The sequence below is a fragment of the Ranitomeya imitator genome, chromosome 6, assembly GCF_032444005.1.
Source record: "Ranitomeya imitator isolate aRanImi1 chromosome 6, aRanImi1.pri, whole genome shotgun sequence".
Classification (NCBI taxonomy): domain Eukaryota; kingdom Metazoa; phylum Chordata; class Amphibia; order Anura; family Dendrobatidae; genus Ranitomeya; species Ranitomeya imitator.
This window is the reverse complement of record NC_091287.1, coordinates 6,979,095-7,000,817: the sequence shown is the minus strand read 5'-3', so window position 1 is coordinate 7,000,817 and position 21,723 is coordinate 6,979,095. Positions and strand designations below refer to the sequence as shown.

The 21,723-nt window shown below is 44.1% G+C and overlaps 1 protein-coding gene across 1 annotated transcript in view; it reads left to right on the top strand.

The window, feature by feature from the left end:
* The window catches only part of WNT3A (Wnt family member 3A), a 220,565-nt gene that overhangs the window by 196,152 nt on the left and 2,690 nt on the right, over positions 1 to 21,723 (top strand). The window contains exons 2-3 of the mRNA XM_069729106.1: positions 10,225 to 10,466; positions 21,237 to 21,502. Of these exons, the coding sequence (XP_069585207.1) occupies positions 10,225 to 10,466; positions 21,237 to 21,502 (508 nt within the window). The remainder of the gene's footprint in view (positions 1 to 10,224; positions 10,467 to 21,236; positions 21,503 to 21,723) is intronic.

The following is a 21,723-nucleotide window of genomic DNA, read 5'->3' as shown; positions in this document are numbered from 1 at the left end:
TTCTGATGCAGTTGAAGACAATAATGGGAGAGGAGCCATCAGTTGACGCTCCCTCTCTCATCATTCCCCCTCTTCGTCTGAGCTCTGTGATGTCTCAAAAAAGAGGGCATGATGACGTCACTGCAGCATGCCCTCTGTGCCAAGCATTGCAGGGGGTCAGATGACATGCTGCAGAGACCGGAGCAGCAGGGAACGGGGAGATATGAGTATTTGTTTATTTTTTTATATATGGGGACTATGTGGTGCCCAAAATACTGCATGGAGGACTATATGGGGCTCATTATTCTGTAAGGAGTATTATGTGGTGCCCATAATACTGCATGGAGGACTATGTGGTACCCATAATATTGTATGGCAGACTATGTGGTGCCCATAATTCTTTATGGAGGACTATGTGGTGCTCTTAATACTGTATGGAGGACTATGTGGTGCTCATTATACTGTATGGAGGACTATGTGGTGCTCTTAATACTGTATGGAGGACTATGTGGTGCTCATTATACTGTATGGAGGACTATGTGGTGCTCATTATACTGTATGGAGGACTATGTGGTGCTCTTAATACTGTATGGAGGACTATGTGGTGCCCATAATACTGTATGGAGGACTATGTGATACCCATAATATTGTATGGAAGACTATGTGGTTGTAAGGATTTGGACTGTACATCTGTTCCTGTCTTCTGTTGCCCTCAGTTCAGTTACTTTTGCCCTTACCTAAGATGGAGTCACTGGCCCTACGGGGGCCATCTTGCTTCCTGTCAGACTTTCCCTGTTCCTGTCTGTGGTGTATATAAGGGAGCTCTGTATATTACTCATTGCTTGAGTATCTTGTTCCTGGACTTGTGATCAAGCTGGAAGAACTGCTATCTTGCTGGTTCTTCGTTACCTTGGGATACCCCGTCTGTCTCCGGATCTACATCTCTTCATCGTAAGACTTGTTTCCCTGGATCTGCTCTGCAATGCTCTCTGCTGCTGGACTGTTCCCTGCTAGGAGGCCTGGCCTGGTCTCCAGGTCTCTGGACCTGACATACTTGGACTTCCACGGTCTGTACACGTGCTTACTGCTTATCCAGCTCTGTCTGCTACTAACCTGCTGTGTCATAGCTGTTTACCTGCATATCATTATAAATATTCTTGAACTCTTAACCTGTTGTCTCTCGGCCTCTTTTCTGACCCATGATACTGATCTCCACTGCACTTAGCACTAAGTTTATAACAGTGGTGCTCATAATTCTTTATGGGGGACTTTATGATGCCAATAATAATGTATTGAGGGATATGCGGGGCCCATAATACTGTATGGAGGGCTATGTGGGGGCCATTATACTATTTGGCGGTCTATGTGGGGGCTATTATACTGTTTGTAGGCTATATGGGGGCTTTATAACATTTGCAGGACTGGGGAGCATTATACTGTTTGTATGGCTATGTAAGGACCATTATACTGTTTGAAGCTATGCAGGGACTATTATATTGTTTGGAGGGCTATGGGAAGGCCATTATACTGTATTGTAAGCAATTATACAGGGCAGCACGGTGGCTCAGTGGATAGCATTGCAGCGCTGAGGTCCTGGGTTCAAATCCCACCAAGGATGACATATGCCAGTGTTTGCGTGGGTTTCTTCTGGGTAATCCGGTTTCGTCCCACACTTTAAAGACACATTGGGGACAGTGATGATAATGTATTTAAAGCGCTGCGGAATAAGATAGTGCTATGTAAGCAAAGCATAGTAATAATAATACAGTGTGAAGGTTTTTATGGGGTCCATAATATTGTGTAGGGGTCTGTATACTGTTTGGAGGGCTTGTGGGGGTAACTAAATAGTGTGAATGGTAGTATTGGGAAAATCATACTGAGTGAGGGGTGTTGGGGACCATTATACTGTATGAATTGCTATATGACGATTACAGTTGCGGAATCATACCAAGTACGATGCGTTGGGGTCATCGTACTTTGCCAGGGGAGGGTTCAGGGGGAGGAGGTTACAGTAGCGTCATCATACCGTGATCGTGGAGGGTACTGTGGAAGAGTGTCATACTGTGCTTCAGGGGGACACTATAGTTGGCATCATACTTTATAAGGGCAATGAAAGGGAAATCTAGGGGCTTCAATAGGAAGAAAATTACTTTGTGAGGGCTACAAAGTTGTGAGATACAGTGGGTACAGAAAGTATTCAGGCCCCACTAATCACTCTTTTTTCATTGCAGCCATTTGGTAAATTCAAAAAAGTTCATTTTTTCTCATTAATGTTCACTCTGCACCCCATCCTGACTGAAAAAACAGAAATGTAGAAATTTTTGCAAATTTATTAAAACAAACAACTGAAATATCCCATGGTCATAAGTCTTCAGCCCCTTTGCTCAGTATTGAGGAGAAACACCTTTTGAGCTAGTACAGCCATGAGTCTTCTTGGGAATGATACAACTAGTTTTTCACCCTGGATTCGGGGATCCTCGGCCATTCTTCCTTGCAGATCCTCTCCAGTTCCGTCAGGTTGGACGGTGAACGTTGGTGGACGCCATTTTCAGGTCTATCCAGAGATGCTCCATTGAGTTTAGGTCAGGGCTCTGGCTGGGCCGGTCATGAATGGTCACAGAGTTGTTCTGAAGCCGCTCCTTTGTTATTTTATATTGTGTGCTTAGGGTCATTGTCTTGTTGGAAGGTGAACCTTCAGCTAAGTCTGAGGTCCAGAGCACTCTGGAAGAGGTTTTCATCCAGGATATCTCTGTACTTGGCCGCATTCATGTTTCCTTCAATGGCAACCAGTCGTCCTGTCCCTGCAGCTGAAAAACACCCCCATAGCATGATGCTGCCTCCACCATGTTTCACTGTTGGGATTGTATTGGGCAGGTGATGAGCAGTGCCTGGTTTTCTCCACACATTCCACTTAGAATTATCACCAAAAAGGTCTATCTTCATCTCTTCAGACCAGAGAATCTTATTTCTCATAGTCTGGGAGTCCTTCATGTGCTTTTTTAGTAAACTCTATGCTGGTTTTCATATGTCTTGCACTGAGGAGAGGCTTCCGTCGGCCACTCTGCCATAAAGGCCTGACTGGTGGAGGCTGCAGTGATAGTTGTGGAACTTTCTCCAATCTCCCTACTGCATCTCTGGAGCTCAGCCACTGTGATCTTGGGGTTCTTCTTTACTTCTCTCACCAAGGCTCTTCTCCCACGATTGCTCAGTTTGGCTGGACGGACAGGTCTAGGAAGACTTCTGGTGGTCCCAAACTTCTTCCATTTAAGGATTATGGAGGCCACTGTGCTCTTATGAACCTTGAGTCCTGCAGAAATTCTGTTGTAACCTTGGCCAGATCTGTGCCTTGCCACAATTCTGTCTCTGAGCTCCTTGGCCAGTTCCTTTGGCCTCATGATTCTCATTTGGTCTGACATGCCCTGTGAGCTGTGAGGTCTTATATAGACAGGTGTGCGCCGCTCCAAATCAAGTCCTATCAGTTTAATTACACACAGCTGGACTCCAATGAAGGAGGAGAACCATCTCAAGGAGGATCACAAGGAAATGGACAGCATGTGACCTAAATATGAGTGTCTGAGCAAAGGGGCTGAAGACTTATGACCATGAGATATTTCAGGTTTTCTTTTTTAAAACATTTGCAAAAATTCTACATTTCTGTTTTTTCAGTCAAGATGGGGTGCAGAGTGGACATTAATGAGGAAAAAATGAACTTTTTATAATTTACCAAATGGCTGCAATGAAACAAAGAGTGAAAAATGTAAAGGGGTCTGAATCATTTCCGTACCCACTGTATGCTCTACTGTGACCCCGCCAAATATTAAGGTTTTTTTTTCTTTTTTAGAGGAGGCCCAAATAGAACTTCTGCTATGGGGCCCCATGATTTCTATGTTCGCCCCTGGTCCTAGTTGCTACGAATCCATGTTCTGTGAGGCTGCCGTCACACTAGCAGTATTTGATCAGTATTTTTCATCAGTATTTGTAAGCCAAAACCAGGAGTGGCTGATAAATGTAGAAGTGGTGCATATGTTTCTATTATACTTTTCCTCTATTTGTTCCACTCCTGGTTTTGGCTACAAATACTGATGTAAAATACTGACCAAATACTGCTAGTGTGACGGCAGCCTGACTCTCCTGGGTAATGACCATTGCGGGGGAGGCATGTGATTGGACCTTGCAGATAAATGCTAGATTCCGGTAAGTTATTACATCTGTCGCCCACCACCCCATATGGGGCAATTGTCATGTGTCATGTGACCCCAGTGACAGATTCTCGCTGTATAATAACTCAGAGGGAGGGACAAGGCTGTAAACAGCTGGGAGCGAGAGCTCAGGTCGGGTCAGACCGGTCTGGAGAGGTGGAAATTTCTCCAGTTATTGCAGCATGCTGCAGCCTGTAAGATTAAATCAATTTGTTCCCTTCCTGAGAGACTCAGTGATGAGTTCACGACGTTGTATAATGCGAGTGAGTCACCACCATGTATCAGCTCCGGGGATAAGAGATCATGCAGGGATATGGATTCATGAGATGCTCCACATATCTGCCCGGTATCCCACCATCACTCATAGGTTCCTGCAGCAAATGCTTTCATCATATCTTCTCTCGATACCTGCAGCCTCTGTTCCCCCGGAGCTTCCTAATAACAGAACCCAATAGACCAATGGCATAACGCAAAACTTGTTGTCCCAATGTAAAATCTCCAACAGGGCCCCTACTGGTAGGCATCTTTAATGGTGTTGGTCTTCTCATTCAGGCCAAATAGACCTTTTGGGCCCCTAGGCTCCAGGACCCATGTGCGTCTGCAATCTCTGCACCTAGTATCGAGTTTTTCTCTCTGTAGGGCCTGCCTGTTCTGCATTTCATGGACAGCTCATATTTTCAATGGAAAGCATGTAATTCTACATTTACCCTTTGGGGCAAGTACAGGAAAATTGGACTAGGTTCTCCGGCAGATGAACAAGTAATCAACGTATTTTATAGGAGTCTTAAAAAATTGTAAGGAGCAGATAACCTCTTAAATTGTTCTTCAGGTTCTAAACTGCTACTCATGATTAATAGTATTCATATAGGGTAACCTCTGACTATATGATCTGTTCAATGAGATGCAGTCTACAGCTCCTGGTCAGGTCCAACAACGTGAATAATGCACAGTATGTGGAGACTCCGTGACTTGTTGTGACATCTACGCGTGTGAGCTCCACCACTCAAACTACATTTGCCGATCCGGCCTCCTGTAAACATGTCCTAGTTATGTAATAAATAATGCACAGAGGCCTCTGAGTGCTAAACATACAGTCAGTGGTTACAGTGCTTGTGAGATTAAGTATAATGGGTACAGTGTGAGGAAGAGTCAGTGGTTACAGTGATTGTGAGAAGATGTATAACACGGACGGTGTGAGGAAGAGTCAGTGGTTACAGTGATTGTGAGAAGATGTATAACACGGACAGTGTGAGGAAGAGTCAGTGGTTACAGTGATTGTGAGAAGATGTATAACAGGGACAGTGTGAGGAAGAGTCAATGGTTACAGTGATTGTGGGAAGATGTATAACAGGGACAGTGTGAGGAAGAGTCAGTGGTTACAGTGATTGTGGGAAGATGTATAACAGGGACAGTGTGAGGAAGAGTCAGTGGTTACAGTGATTGTGAGATGAAGTACGCAAAGTACAGTGTGAGGAAGAGTCAGTGGTTACAGTGATTGTGAGAAGATGTATAACACGGACAGTGTGAGGAAGAGTCAGTAGTTACAGTGATTGTGAGAAGATGTATAACACGGACAGTGTGAGGAAGAGTCACTGGTTACAGGGATCGTGAGAAGATGTATAACAGGGACAGTGTGAGGAAGAGTCAGAGGTTACAGTGATTGTGAGAAGATGTATAACAGGGACAGTGTGAGGAAGAGTCAGAGGTTACAGTGATTGTGAGAAGATGTATAACAAGGACAGTGTGAGGAAGAGTCAGAGGTTACAGTGATTGTGAGAAGATGTGTAACAGGGACAGTGTGAGGAAGAGTCAGTGGTTACAGTGATTGTGAGAAGATGTATAACAGGGACAGTGTGAGGAAGGGTCAGTGGTTACAGTGATTGTGGGAAGATGTATAACAGGGACAGTGTGAGGAAGAGTCAGTGGTTACAGTGATTGTGAGAAGATGTATAACAGGGACGGTGTGAGGAAGAGTCAGTGGTTACAGTGATTGTGAGAAGATGTATAACAGGGACGGTGTGAGGAAGAGTCAGTGGTTACAGTGATTGTGGGAAGATGTATAACAGGGACAGTGTGAGGAAGAGTCAGTGGTTACAGTGATTGTGAGAAGATGTATAACAGGGACGGTGTAAGGAAGGGTCATTGGTTACAGTTACTGTGAGAAGATGTATAACAGGGACGGTGTGAGGAAGGGTCAGAGGTTACAGTGATTGTGAGAAGATGTATAACAGGGACAGTGTGAGGAAGAGTCAGTGGTTACAGTGATTGTGAGAAGATGTATAACAGGGACGGTGTGAGGAAGGGTCAGAGGTTACAGTGATTGTGGGAAGATGTATAACAGGGACAGTGTGAGGAAGAGTCAGTGGTTACAGTGATTGTGAGAAGATGTATAACACGGACGGTGTGAGGAAGAGTCAGTGGTTACAGTGATTGTGAGAAGATGTATAACACGGACAGTGTGAGGAAGAGTCAGTGGTTACAGTGATTGTGAGAAGATGTATAACAGGGACAGTGTGAGGAAGAGTCAATGGTTACAGTGATTGTGGGAAGATGTATAACAGGGACAGTGTGAGGAAGAGTCAGTGGTTACAGTGATTGTGGGAAGATGTATAACAGGGACAGTGTGAGGAAGAGTCAGTGGTTACAGTGATTGTGAGATGAAGTACGCAAAGTACAGTGTGAGGAAGAGTCAGTGGTTACAGTGATTGTGAGAAGATGTATAACACGGACAGTGTGAGGAAGAGTCAGTAGTTACAGTGATTGTGAGAAGATGTATAACACGGACAGTGTGAGGAAGAGTCACTGGTTACAGGGATCGTGAGAAGATGTATAACAGGGACAGTGTGAGGAAGAGTCAGAGGTTACAGTGATTGTGAGAAGATGTATAACAGGGACAGTGTGAGGAAGAGTCAGAGGTTACAGTGATTGTGAGAAGATGTATAACAAGGACAGTGTGAGGAAGAGTCAGAGGTTACAGTGATTGTGAGAAGATGTGTAACAGGGACAGTGTGAGGAAGAGTCAGTGGTTACAGTGATTGTGAGAAGATGTATAACAGGGACAGTGTGAGGAAGGGTCAGTGGTTACAGTGATTGTGGGAAGATGTATAACAGGGACAGTGTGAGGAAGAGTCAGTGGTTACAGTGATTGTGAGAAGATGTATAACAGGGACGGTGTGAGGAAGAGTCAGTGGTTACAGTGATTGTGAGAAGATGTATAACAGGGACGGTGTGAGGAAGAGTCAGTGGTTACAGTGATTGTGGGAAGATGTATAACAGGGACAGTGTGAGGAAGAGTCAGTGGTTACAGTGATTGTGAGAAGATGTATAACAGGGACGGTGTAAGGAAGGGTCATTGGTTACAGTTACTGTGAGAAGATGTATAACAGGGACGGTGTGAGGAAGGGTCAGAGGTTACAGTGATTGTGAGAAGATGTATAACAGGGACAGTGTGAGGAAGAGTCAGTGGTTACAGTGATTGTGAGAAGATGTATAACAGGGACGGTGTGAGGAAGGGTCAGAGGTTACAGTGATTGTGGGAAGATGTATAACAGGGACAGTGTGAGGAAGAGTCAGTGGTTACAGTGATTGTGAGAAGATGTATAACAGGGACGGTGTGAGGAAGGGTCAGTGGTAACTGATTGTGGGAAGATGTATAACAGGGACGGTGTGAGGAAGGGTCAGTGGTAACTGATTGTGAGAAGATGTATAACAGGGACGGTGTGAGGAAGAGTCAGTGGTTACAGTGATTGTGAGAAGATGAATAACACGGACAGTGTGAGGAAGGGTCAGTGGTTACAGTGATTGTGAGAAGATGTATAACAGGGACGGTGTGAGGAAGGGTCAGTGGTAACTGATTGTGAGAAGATGTATAACAGGGACGGTGTGAGAAAGAGTCAGTGGTTACAGTGATTGTGAGAAGATGTATAACACGGACGGTGTGAGGAAGAGTCAGTGGTTACAGTGATTGTGAGAAGATGTATAACAGGGACGGTGTGAGGAAGAGTCAGTGGTTACAGTGATTGTGAGAAGATGTATAACAGGGACAGTGCGAGGAAGAGTCAGTGGTTACAGTGATTGTGAGAAGATGTATAACAGGGACAGTGCGAGGAAGAGTCAGTGGTTACAGTGATTGTGAGAAGATGTATAACAGGGACAGTGTGAGGAAGAGTCAGTGGTTACAGTGATTGTGAGAAGATGTATAACACGGACAGTGTGAGGAAGAGTCAGTGGTTACAGTGATTGTGAGAAGATGTATAACACGGACGGTGTGAGGAAGAGTCAGTAGTTACAGTGATTGTGAGAAGATGTATAACAGGGACGGTGTGAGGAAAGGTCAGTGGTTACAGTGATTGTGAGAAGATGTATAACAGGGACAGTGTGAGGAAGAGTCAGTGGTTACAGTGATTGTGAGAAGATGTATAACAGGGACAGTGTGAGGAAAGGTCAGTGGTTACAGTGATTGTGAGAAGATGTATAACAGGGACAGTGTGAGGAAGAGTCAGTTGTAACTGATTGTGAGAAGATGTATAACACGAACAGTGTGAGGAAGAGTCAGTGGTTACAGTGATTGTGAGAAGATGTATAACAGGGACAGTGTGAGGAAGAGTCAGAGGTTACAGTGATTGTGAGAAGATGTATAACAGGGACGGTGTGAGGAAGAGTCAGTGGTTACAGTGATTGTGAGAAGATGTATAACAGGGACGGTGTGAGGAAGAGTCAGTGGTTACAGTGATTGTGAGAAGATGTATAACAGGGACGGTGTGAGGAAGAGTCAGTGGTTACAGTGATTGTGAGAAGATGTATAACAGGGACGGTGTGAGGAAGAGTCAGTGGTTACAGTTACTGTGGGATGAAGTACATAAGGGAATATGTCAGGCTGCCTTGTGTCTCTGCCTGATTGATGACAGTGGATATGAACTTTCATGGGAGAACTGGGGTCACTAAAACTCAACATTCCAATCATAATGGAAATAATTTCACCATATTACCTGCCAACCTTTTGGTATTCACAATCTTTCCATCCCAGCCAGTAGAGCCATGGCCAACCTCATTCTCGTTGTTAATGTGAAAATTTTGGGCCCATTCACAACTCTACCATTTTAGTAGGTTGACTGTGGAGTGAGGAGATTCATGTACACGTTTACATAGTCCATTAGGCCAGCAGCCTGAGCTGCTCCTGCTTCATCAGTTTTGAGGTCCAAAGCCACCATGACATGATTACTCACCCATCAGCCATGAAGTCAGAACTCTCTATAATTATATAGATGGATGACTATGAGTAATTCAGGGCAGAAGTCAGGGAAAAAAACAAAAATACATACAGTCACAATAACTCCTGTGACCTTAAAATAAAGAATTAAAGGTAGTCGCGCAGCACAGACACATGTCTATGAGAGTGTCTGTGTGAGTATAATGTTCCAGCTATCTCCCTCAAAGCTGGAACGTTCATGAAAGCGGAGATATGAGGAGCTGTTTGCAGGGCCCTTATACTATGGAGCTGTGTAAGTACCCTCTGACATGAGGGATTCCTTAGCTATTCTTATGAGTCAATGAAAGATTTTGCTATGTCCTGCAAGGAAAGGCTATCCCAGTGAGAAGGTGAGTGAATAGACCAGAGAGATTGCCAGTTAGTAGGTCAGTGACAATTCCAGAGAGTAGACTGGTGAGTAGACCAGTGCATGCACCAGTGAGCAGGTCAGTTTGTAGGAAAGTGGCAATCCCAGTGAGCAGGTCAGTGCGTTGTCCAGTGATGATTCCAGTGAGTAGGTCAATAAGTAGGTCAGTGAATATGCCTGTGACAATTCGAGGGAGAAGGCCAGTGAGTGTACCAGTGAGTACACCATTTAGTGGGGCCATGAATAGGCCACTGAGTACATCGGTGAGTAGGTTAGTAAGTAGATCAGTAAGTAGACCAGCTATTGCATTAGTGACTGAATCTTGATCTTACCACCACATCTCGACAACTGTTGCTATAATTCAGCATGTGATATCACTTTTCCATCATAGCACTAACACATTTCACATATGTTGTTTTTCTTTGTTCCAGGTCATTGGCTATCAGTCAGCAGTACTCTTCCCTGGGGATGCAGCCTATCCCATGTGGGACCATTCCTGGCCTTGTCCCCAAACAGATGCGTTTCTGTCGGAATTACATGGAGATAATGCCCAGTGTAGCTGAAGGAGTCAAAATTGGCATCCAGGAATGTCAGCACCAATTTCGCGGGAGAAGGTGGAATTGTACGACAGTAAATGACAACCTGGCGATTTTTGGACCGGTTCTGGATAAAGGTAAAGACATTTCCTTAGTTCATGCTAGTAATGAATCAAACCATCTTATTGATTATGTGGTCCATTTGTATGGAGAAGATTTGGGGATTCTCAGACTGTCATTCTAGGGCTACCTTTACATTGACCAGACAGCTGAATCCAAAGAAACACAAGGACAGCTAAAAAAACCTACAGACAGTGCTGAGATGAAGGCTCCTCATTAGAGATCTTCTGTAGAAGACAAAGTCTTGTCTAGTTGGGAGGCTTTGCGCTCCCGCTCTTTTACCAGAGCCAATTTACAATTCACCAGAGTGAGCCTCCAGTCGGCACATTCCCCCCATTGCCAATGACTTGTACCCCTTACACTAGACTGCAGATCATTTGTCCAGGGCACTGGAAAAAGAGCTACCGGTTACTCTGGAATATTCCTAAAGGCCTTTACTTTGGGACCTTTTATTTCTTGTGTTATAATATGAGTCACAGCTCATTATCGCCAGTAATCGAGACATCCCTGGGAGAATACTCCAAAAGATTCCTCAACGTCACCAAATCTCCTCTGTAGGCCACAAATGATGGTCTGTTGTGTTGATTAGTTTTACATAATGTCACCCTTAGTCATACAGAGTGTCACTATTGAATATTCTCCAAAGTCATCAGTTTAGTGCAGATATATATCTAGAATATCCAGTGTCATTCATTGACCAAAACTGACAATAAAACTTGGTGACTTTGGAAACATCATGATCATCTACAGTCACGGAGCAAGCGTCGTCTGCCATTGATTGCTGATGTGGCTGAAGAAAAGGAAAGAAACTGCGAGACTTCAATCACTGAGAGGACCTCACAAGTATCGGGCACCGGTCGCCTGCTGTGTGGTGACATTAAGTGGTGGAATCTAGAAAGTGAGACTAAAGGAAAAAACTGGTCATCAATGTGACGAGGCTGAAAGGATTCCAACATGTGGAAATTAACTTATAGACACCTGATTTGTCCATTTTCCTACAGAGAGAAATCCTGCCGGCAGGGATGGAGGTGAAAGCAGATTGTACAAAGTCTGCCATAAAATGAGGAAATGTAGAAAATCTAGAAATATTCATTACTGATAGGCTGGTGACTTGGTTAGTTGGTTTGTTGTGAGTTTGTAACGGGGGCTAGGATAGGCTGGCAACTCATTTAGTTGGTTTGTTGTGGGTAGAGAAGGTTGGCTGGTATGTCGGGTAGAACCATACAGATCATGCGACAATTAAGCAGCATGTAGATCACCAGTGTTAAACGCTTGTAGGATAAAGTACAAAACTTTTCAACAAATATAAATTTAGACAGACAAAAACAGACTAATAATAAAAGGGTGCCTCAAACCATAAAACACACATGGGGAGAACAGCTGCAGTAATAGGACGCCATTAAGTAAGTAGTATACCCTATCTTGTAATTGAAAACAGATCTCTTAAAAATATAATCGGTAAACCATATTCTCGGACCGATATGCATTAGAGGGTTAATTCCCATATCTGTATGGATCTAAATGGAACCCCGGACTATATAATGCAAAAAGTGGGGATGCAAAATTGCATATCCCAGAGAAAAAAAAGCTCCTAAGACAAAAATGTGCAGGAGTAAATAAAGTATCAGAGAATTGCTCAAATATCCGGAAAAGAGTAGATCCAACAGATATGATTGCAGTACATATATATATATAAAAAGTCTCAGTACAGAGGAGCTAAAATCTCAATAGAAGAACACTTTAGTTCCATGGTGACAGGCCATATCACTATGCTCCATTAAGAAAAGCCAGGAGAGATCTGTAAATCCTACCAACATTTGGCAAGCAGAGTAAGCATATACATTATTGAGCCAACAAATTAAAAGGTCAAAATAAGTTATATACGTATTACCTGTGTCTGTACTGCTGGAAACGTGGACACCACAATGTCGCGTAGTCTCCCCTATCCCCGACGCGCGTTTCGTGTTTCTTCCTGGGTCATGGTATCTCAGTTTGTAAGTTTCTTGTGGGTACAGAAAGTAGGCTAGTAACTTGGTTAGTTGATTTGTTGTGGGTACCAAAAGTAGACTTGTAGGCGGTCTAGCAGAGGCATCGTGGTCTTGTGACGCAGCCATGATTCCGTACATGGTCAGACATTGTGTAGTGCAGCAAACACTGTCTCTGATCGGCAGTAAAATCATTACCACCGGTCAGACAGCCATGGTTCCCGCACTGTCAAATGAAAGCGTGAGCCGGCAGCTGTAATCGGAGGTAAAAAATCTAGCTCCGGTCACTGGCGTCGGCTGAAGGAACTACTCCTCCCATCAGCCTACGCTGTGTTTTCCCCTGTATTTTAGATAACAGGCAGGCAAAACTGACAGCTACGGGCTGCAAATCTATGCTGTCAGCGTTGGCAAGAATAGAGGGGTCCCAATGGTGATTTTTAAAATTATTTAAATAAATTCCATTTTTGACAACCAGTCAAGAAAAAGCAGACAACTGGGGGATGATATTCTCAGGCTGATAAGGGACCATGGATATTGCCCCCCAGCCTAAAAATAGCAGCCCGCAGCTGCCCAGAAAAGGCACTTTGCCCGGCTCTTTCCACTTGCCTTGTGGCAGTGGCAAGTTGGGTTCCTATTTGTGGGGTTGATGCCACCTTTGTATTGTCCGGTGACATCAAGCCCACAGATTACTAATGAACAGGCGTCTGTAAGACACCTATCAATTACTGGCAAAGAAAAATCAGCTGACAGCATGTCAGTCCCAGGATTCACGTTCTAAGTCCAGTGACCCAATCGGACACCAAGTGATATAAACAATAGAAAGGAACAGCATCCAGTCCAGGTGATGAAAAAGAAAAAATCATGATCATGTCGGAATACAGGCTTTTTTTCTTTTTCATCACCTGGACTGGATGCTGTTCCTTTCTATTGTTTGTACCTATCCATTACTAATCCTATACATAAATTGTAAATAAACGCACAGCAAGTATAAAGTTTTTTATTTGAAATAAAACAAACTACACTTTTCCTTTTTTTATTTTTAAAATAACAGACACAGTTATTCTCAACACCCATTCCATTGAAGCCCTCATCTCCAGTAATAAAACAAAAATAAGAAACAACAATATCCCTCATCTGTCCGACGTTCTGTCCCACACTGTAATCCATGTCTGGGGATCAACAGTTTTAAACCTGGACTGTGCCAAGATGCAACCATTCAGGCTGAGAACCACTGATATCATCGAGGTTACCGCTGGTCTGTGAGGCTGCGCTTCCAGTCGGACCCCTGAACTGCAGTGTCCTCGGTGAGATCACCGCTAGAACAGTGAGAAAAAGTCTCATTTTGCAAGGTGAATTCACCGCAGTTCACCAGGAGAAATTTTTTCATTTCTGCCAGTGAACTCTCTGAGATCAGTGCTTCTCTGTGAGACTTTTTCCTCACTCGCAGTTCAGGGGCCTAGCTGGCAACGCAGCCTCAGTGACCGGTGGTAACCTTGATGACGCCAACGCAGGTTACTGATGCTACACTGGCAGCAGCTCATTTAGCAGTGGTTCTCAGCCTGGACGGTCACATCTTGGCAACTACCAGGTTGAAAGCTGTTTGTCCCCAAACATGGATTACCACATGGGACAAAGCGACGGAGAGGTGAGGGATATGGTTGGTATTTATTTTTACTTTATTACAGGAGACGAGGGCTTCAATTGAATGCGCATTAGGTGAGTATAACTGTGTTTGTTATTTTTAAATAAAAAAGGAAAAGTGTGGTTTGTTTTATTTCAAATAAAAGACTATACTTGCTGTGTGTTTATTATAACTATAGGATTAGTAATGGATAGGTGTCTTATAGACGCCTTTCCATTACTAAGCCATGGGCTTAATGTCACCGGACAATACAAAGGTGACATCAACCCCACAAATATGAAGCCCACTTGCCACCGCCACAGGGCAAATAGGAAGAGTCGGGCAAAGTGCCAAAATTGGCGCATCTAATAGATGCGCCTTTTCTGAATGGCTGCGAGCTGCTATTTTTACTGTGGGGGGCCAATTTCCATGGCCCCTTGTCAACCTGAGGATACTGACCCCCTGTTTTCTGCTTTAGCTTGGCTGGTTGTCAAAAATGGGGGGGACCCCAATGCGTTTTTTATTTAAATAATTTAAAAAAACAGTGTGGAGACCCCTTTAGTCTTGTTAACCAGCCTTGCTAATGCTGACAGCTGTACATGACAGTGCTGCAAACACTGGATGTTTGGAGCCCCCATTCAAGTAAATGGGGTGTGGGTGCGGGTTCGGTTACTGCACTGTTACCCGAACCTGAAATATTTTTAACTCTTTGGCCGAACTCGCCGGACCCAAACATCCTGGGGTCCGCCCATCTCTAGTTGTGGGTACAGAAGGTAGGCAGGTAACTTGATTAGTTGATTTGTTGTGAGTAGAGAAGGTAAACTGGTAACTTGTTTTTTGTAAGTTCAAAAAGAAGTCTGGCAACTTGGTTAGTTGGTATGTTGATAGAGAATAGGCAGGTAACTTAGTTGGTTTGTTGTGGGCACATTGGTAGGCTGGTAACTCGGTTAGTTGGTTTATTGTTTGCTTATTGTTGGTACAGAAGGTAAGCAGGTAACTTGGTTAGTTTGCTTATTATTGGTACAGAATGGGCAGGTAAGTTGTTTGGTTTGGTGAGGGTACATGAGTTAGGCTGGTAACTCAGTCAGTTGATTTATTTTGGGTGATTGAGGTAGGCAACTAACTTGGTTAATTGACTTGTAAGTACACAAGGCAGGCTGGTAACTTGGTTAGTTGGTTGTTTTGGGTACATAAGGTAATCTGGTAACTCAGTAAGTTGCTTTTTTGAGAGTTCAGAGTAGGCAGGCTAGTTAGTTGGTTTGCTGTGAGTTCAGAAGGTAGGCAGGTAAAGGTACCTTCACACATAACGATTTCGTTAACGATATCGTTGCAATGTCCCGCTTTTTGTGACGTAGCAACGATCCCGCTAACAATCTCGTTAGTGTGACAGCGACCAACGATCAGGCCCCTGCTGGGAGATCGTTTGTTGTTGGGGAATGATCAGGACCTTTTTTTGGTTGCTGATCACCCGCTGTCATCGCTGGATCGGCGTGTGTGACGCCGATCCAGTGATGTGTTCACTTGTAACCAGGGTAAATATCGGGTTACTAAGCGCAAGGCCGCGCTTAGTAACCCGATATTTACCCTGGTTACCATTGTAAAAGTTAAAAAAAAAACAGTACATACTCACATTCCGATGTCTGTCACGTCCCCCGCCGTCAGCTTCCCTGCACTGACTGTCATCACCGGCCGTAAAGCAGAGCACAGCGGTGATGTCACCGCTGTGCTCTGCTTTACGGCTGGCTCTGACACAGTCAGTGCAGGGAAGCTGACGGCAGGGGACGTGACAGACATCGGAATGTGAGTATGTACTGGTTTCTTTTTCAACGATGCCGAAGTCATTCCCCTGATCGTTGGTCGCTGGAGAGAGCTGTCTGTGTGACAGCTCCCCAGCGACCACACAACGACTTACCAACGATCACGGCCAGGTCGTATCGCTGGTTATGATCGTTAGTAAGTCGTTTAGTGTAACGGTACCTTAGCTCTGTTAGTTTGTTTGTTGTGGGCACATGATGCAGGCTAGTCACTCGGTTAGTTGGTTTGTTGTGAGATCAAAAGGTAGGTTGGTATCTCAGCTAGTTGGTGTCTTTTGAGAACAGAAGGTAGGTAGGTAACTTGGTCAGTTGGGTTATTGTGTTTGGTACAGAAGGCAGGTTAGTAACTTAGGTGGTTGTTTTTTTATGAGCACAGAAGGCTAGCTGGTAACTCAGTTAGTTGGTTTGTTGTGGGTACAGAAGGTAGGCTGGTAACTTGGTAAGCTGTTGTGTTATGGATATATGAGGTAGGCTGGTAACTCGGTTAGTTGGTTTGCTGCGGGAACAAAAAGAAGTCTGGTTACTTGGTCTAGCAGTTGTTGTGGGTACAAAATGTAGTCTGGTAACTTGGCCTAGCAGGGGCTAATGGTCTCGTGACGCAGCAGTGATTCCACACACGGTGCATTCATTAACCAGCCATTGGCTTTTCCTTCCAGAGTTCATTGCCTGAAAGTGCCACTTTGTAAAAATCTGCAGGAGTCAGAAAGCCTACCCTAGACTTGAGGTTATGAACTATGACCTGAGGAAGAGGAATGGTGACCATTCAGGACGTGTTTGGGGGGCTCCTCTTTTCATAAATCCATGTTTCTCCTTTCTGTGGGAGGCGATGGCACCAGCATTTTTTGGAAAAGTTTCTGTAGAAGAAGTTGACGGGAGACCCTGGTCCACTCCCTGCTGGGATATGCCACAAACACAATATCTCCAAGACCATGAGATTAAGCCGAAGATAAAAAAAAGTAGGAATGCTCGCCCACAATTCACACGCCCTTTAGATTGTTTTATGAAACCATTTCAATAGGGATTTCCCTTTTGGCCGACAACGAGGCCCTTCCAGTGCATAGTTCTAGGTTGCTATGACTTAGTTGGTCCTTGCTAATCACTGCTGAGGGTGAATTTCATATAAAATATCTGGGGCTATTGTGCATTTAACGTGGCGTGACAGTGCCAGCACAAAGGGGGATTCATTCTCCCAGCAGGTAATAAGGACGATTTGCCATACCGGTCGGGCAGGGTTAAGGGGAATTGTCACATGTGACCAGACCTCTCAAACACAACCTCCCATTCAACCCTCAGGTGGGCCTGGTGCAGTCCTATTGTCCCCACACTTTTCTTCCAGTTTTCACTTGTCACAAGTAGATATCCTATTGATCAGGGGATGAGATTGGAGACCTTTTCACCCCTCGTCTTCCTCTGCTGTGAACCATCGGTTATAACTCTTTTTCTTGGATTTCTATAAACCAGATGTAATTAGAGTCTGATATAAAGATCTGTACACAGGGCACACACTAGGCCCAGCTTCTACTGGCGCTAAAGACAGAGACAGTTTCTACCAGGTTCCAATAGTTTCTTCTCTCTGGAAGCAAAACTGCAAGATGCCTGCAATGATTGAAATCACTATTCACAAGTAAAATTTGTTTACACTTGTAAATGCCAGGATCATATTAATGAGCAGCAATGGAAGATCTCACCTTCGTATTTGATGTAAACCATAAAACAAAGAACCCATCCAATTTCCTGACCTGGAGCCATCACAGTTCCATCTACACATTCGGACTGGGACGCGGTTAGCAGTGGGGTACCACAGGGGTCAGTATTGGGCCCTCTTCTTTTTAACATATTTATTAATGACCTTGTAGGGGGCATACAGAGTGGAATTTCAATATTTGCAGATGACACTAAACTCTGCAGGGTAATCAATACAGAGGAGGACATTTTTATATTACAGGATGATTTATGTAAACTAGAAGCTTGGGCTGATAAATGGAAAATGAGCTTTAATGGGGATAAATGTAAGGTCATGCACTTGGGTAGAAGTAATAAGATGTATAATTATGTGCTTAATTCTAAAACTCTGGGCAAAACCGTCAATGAAAAAGACCTGGGTGTATGGGTGGATGACAAACTCATGTTCAGTGGCCAGTGTCAGGCAGCTGCTACAAAGGCAAATAAAATAATGGGATGCAGTAAAAGAGGCATAGATGCTCATGAGGAGAACATAATTTTACCTCTATACAAGTCACTTGTTCGACCACACTTAGAATACTGTGCACAGTTCTGGTCTCCGGTGTATAAGAAAGACATAGCTGAACTGGAGCGGGTGCAGAGAAGAGCGACCAAGGTTATTAGAGGACTGGGGGGTCTGCAATACCAAGATAGGTTATTACACTTGGGGCTATTTAGTTTGGAAAAATGAAGACTAAGGGGTGATCTTATGTTAATGTATAAATATATGAGGGGACAGTACAAAGACCTTTCTGATGATCTTTTTAATCATAGACCTGAAACAGGGACAAGGGGGCATCCTCTGCGGTTGGAGGAAAAAAGGTTTAGGCATAATAACAGACGCGGGTTCTTTACTGTAAGAGCAGTGAGACTATGGAACTCTCTGCCGTATGATGTTGTAATGAGTGATTCATTACTTAAATTTAAGAGGGGACTGGATACCTTTCTGGGAAAGTATAATGTTACAGGGTATATACACTAGATTCCTTGATAGGGCGTTGATCCAGGGAACTAGTCTGATTGCCGTATGTGGAGTCGGGAAGGAATTTTTTTCCCCAATGTGGAGCTTACTCTTTGCCACATGGGTTTTTTTGCCTTCCTCTGGATCAACATGTTAGGGCAGTGTTCCCCAACTCCGGTCCTCAAGAGCCACCAACAGGTCATGTTTTCAGGATTTCTTTAGCATTGTACAGGTGATTGAATGCTTGCCTATCCAGGTGATGCAATTATCACCTGTGCAATACTAAGGAAATCCTGAAATCATGACCTGTTGGTGGCTCTTGAGGACCGGACTTGGGGAACACTGTGTTAGGGCATGTTAGGTTAGGCTATGGGCTGAACTAGATGGACTTATAGTCTTCCTTCAACCTTAATAACTATGTTACTATGTTACTATGTTACTATATTACAGGGCTGTAAAACATGTACATTTCAGGCCTGTGACGTGGAGACGGGACAACACTTCTTCACGAGATATCCAGGGCAGTTGTGTCAGACAATATACGACCAGGAGTCCGTATATTTAAATGAGGGCACGATGCTACTTGTCAATATGTTATTCTCGGTGTCAGCTACATAGCTCCTCACACCCGGCAGTTACGGAGGGGCTGAGACAAGGACGGTCCGTTCCGGGTCTTTCTGTCCGCTCACGTCGCAGCCTGTTCTCTGCTCTAGTGAATGTCTGGCAACGGCTGTAACTTGGCTTTGATAACTTAATTACGGAGAAGGTTTACTGGTGACAGAAACTTTCTGGGTTGAGTTCAGGGTAACGGTATTTTTAGCGCTTGTTCTATGTTCTATTGTTAAAAAACAAACAGAGTCCTGACAGCGAGCCGAAAGTCAGACAATCCCATCAGTGTAATAACAACGACCGACCTATTGTGTGCCAACTCCGAGAAGATCGACGCCGGCCAACGTGACCGTCAATGAGGGATCTACTCACAAAGACAGTACACAACAGTCACACTAACAGACACAGGTGTACTCACACTAATGTATACTGACACTCTCATAGACACGTCTACTCATACTGACACTCTCATAGACACATGTCTACTCATACTGACACTCTCATAGACACGTCTACTCATACTGACACTCTCATAGACACACGTCTACTCATACTGACACTCTCATAGACACGTCTACTCATACTGACACTCTCATAGACACATGTCTACTCATACTGACACTCTCATAGACACGTCTACTCATACTGACACGCTCATAGACACGTCTACTCATACTGACACTCTCATAGAAACGTCTACTCATACTGACACTCTCATAGACACGTCTACTCATACTGACACGCTCATAGACACGTCTACTCATACTGACACTCTCATAGACACGTCTACTCATACTGACACTCTCATAGACACGTCTACTCATACTGACACTCTCATAGACACGTCTACTCATACTGACACTCTCATAGACACGTCTACTCATACTGACACTCTCATAGACACGTCTACTCATACTGACACTCTCATAGACACGTCTACTCATACTGACACTCTCATAGACACGTCTACTCATACTGACACTCTCATAGACACGTCTACTCATACTGACACTCTCATAGACACACGTCTACTCATACTGACACTCTCATAGACACGTCTACTCATACTGACACTCTCATAGACACATGTCTACTCATACTGACACGCTCATAGACACGTCTACTCATACTGACACTCTCATAGACACGTCTACTCATACTGACACTCTCATAGACACGTCTACTCATACTGACACTCTCATAGACACGTCTACTCATACTGACACTCTCATAGACACGTCTACTCATACTGACACTCTCATAGACACGTCTACCCATACTGACACTCTCATAGACACGTCTACTCATACTGACACTCTCATACACACGTCTACTCATACTGACACTCTCATAGACATTTCTACTCATACTGACACTCTCATAGACACATGTCTACTCATACTGACACTCTCATAGACACGTCTACTCATACTGACACTGTCATAGACACATGTCTACTCATACTGACACTCTCTACCATGTAAAGTGTATTTTGCTCTCTCCACCGTCCCCTGACATAGTCTGTCGGAAACATACGGATGGGGTGGGTGGAATCCAATTGCCCTATTTCTTATTTGGAAAAGAGGTAATTCTGGCAGCCGATCTCTCATAGAGAGTACAGGAGCGCTAAGCCAGTTGGAGGAGTTGGGAGACGTAGCTGACAGCTGAGCAATAAACCGACAGTTATCGAATGGCTAGCTTTAGATTCACTACATCTCCTAGGATGCATGCAATCCATTCAGTGTCTAGAGTTGGGCAGTGTTAGATCTTCTAGAGCTGCCGATTTCGATGAGCCTGCATCTTCAGGCACATTGGTTCTGGTACATGCAGCCGCCTGGTTATCTAAATTCCTCAAGCTCTCAGCAAATGCCCTGAGTATTTGGTGCCATTTGGCATTTTGGTGTGGAATTAATTTTCATACATCCGAGCCCTTGTTACTGAAGGCTAATATAAGAATCGTGACTATTGACGAGAAGCTGAGAGCTCTCCGTCCCGTCGTGTACAAGTACACTGAGTTTTACAGTCTTCATGATCAGATTCAGATTCTTATCTAATTTTCCTTCATTCATTTCCAGCAACACGAGAGTCTGCCTTTGTCCACGCCATTGCCTCAGCTGGAGTGGCGTTTGCTGTAACCAGAGCCTGTGCTGAGGGATCTGCAACAATCTGCGGATGCGACAACCATCACAAGGGTCCCCCAGGTGAAGGATGGAAATGGGGTGGCTGCAGTGAAGACATGGACTTTGGAAGCATGGTGTCTCGAGAGTTTGTAGATGCTCGTGAGAACAGACTAGATGCTCGTTCGGCAATGAACAGACACAACAATGAAGCAGGAAGAACAGTAAGTAACTTTGGTTTTTCTTTGTACGAAGTTCCTGTTCTAAGGAAAGTTCAATATTTTCAGTGGCAGTCCCACAATAAGATCCTAATATGTTAAGGAAAAGTTTATTCCACTGACAAATTGGTGTCTCCTAAATAAACAGAGGTCAATCAATCTTTATGAGTCATAACTAATTGTTCTTTTGTATATTATGGATCGTAAGATTGTTGACTAAAGCTTTT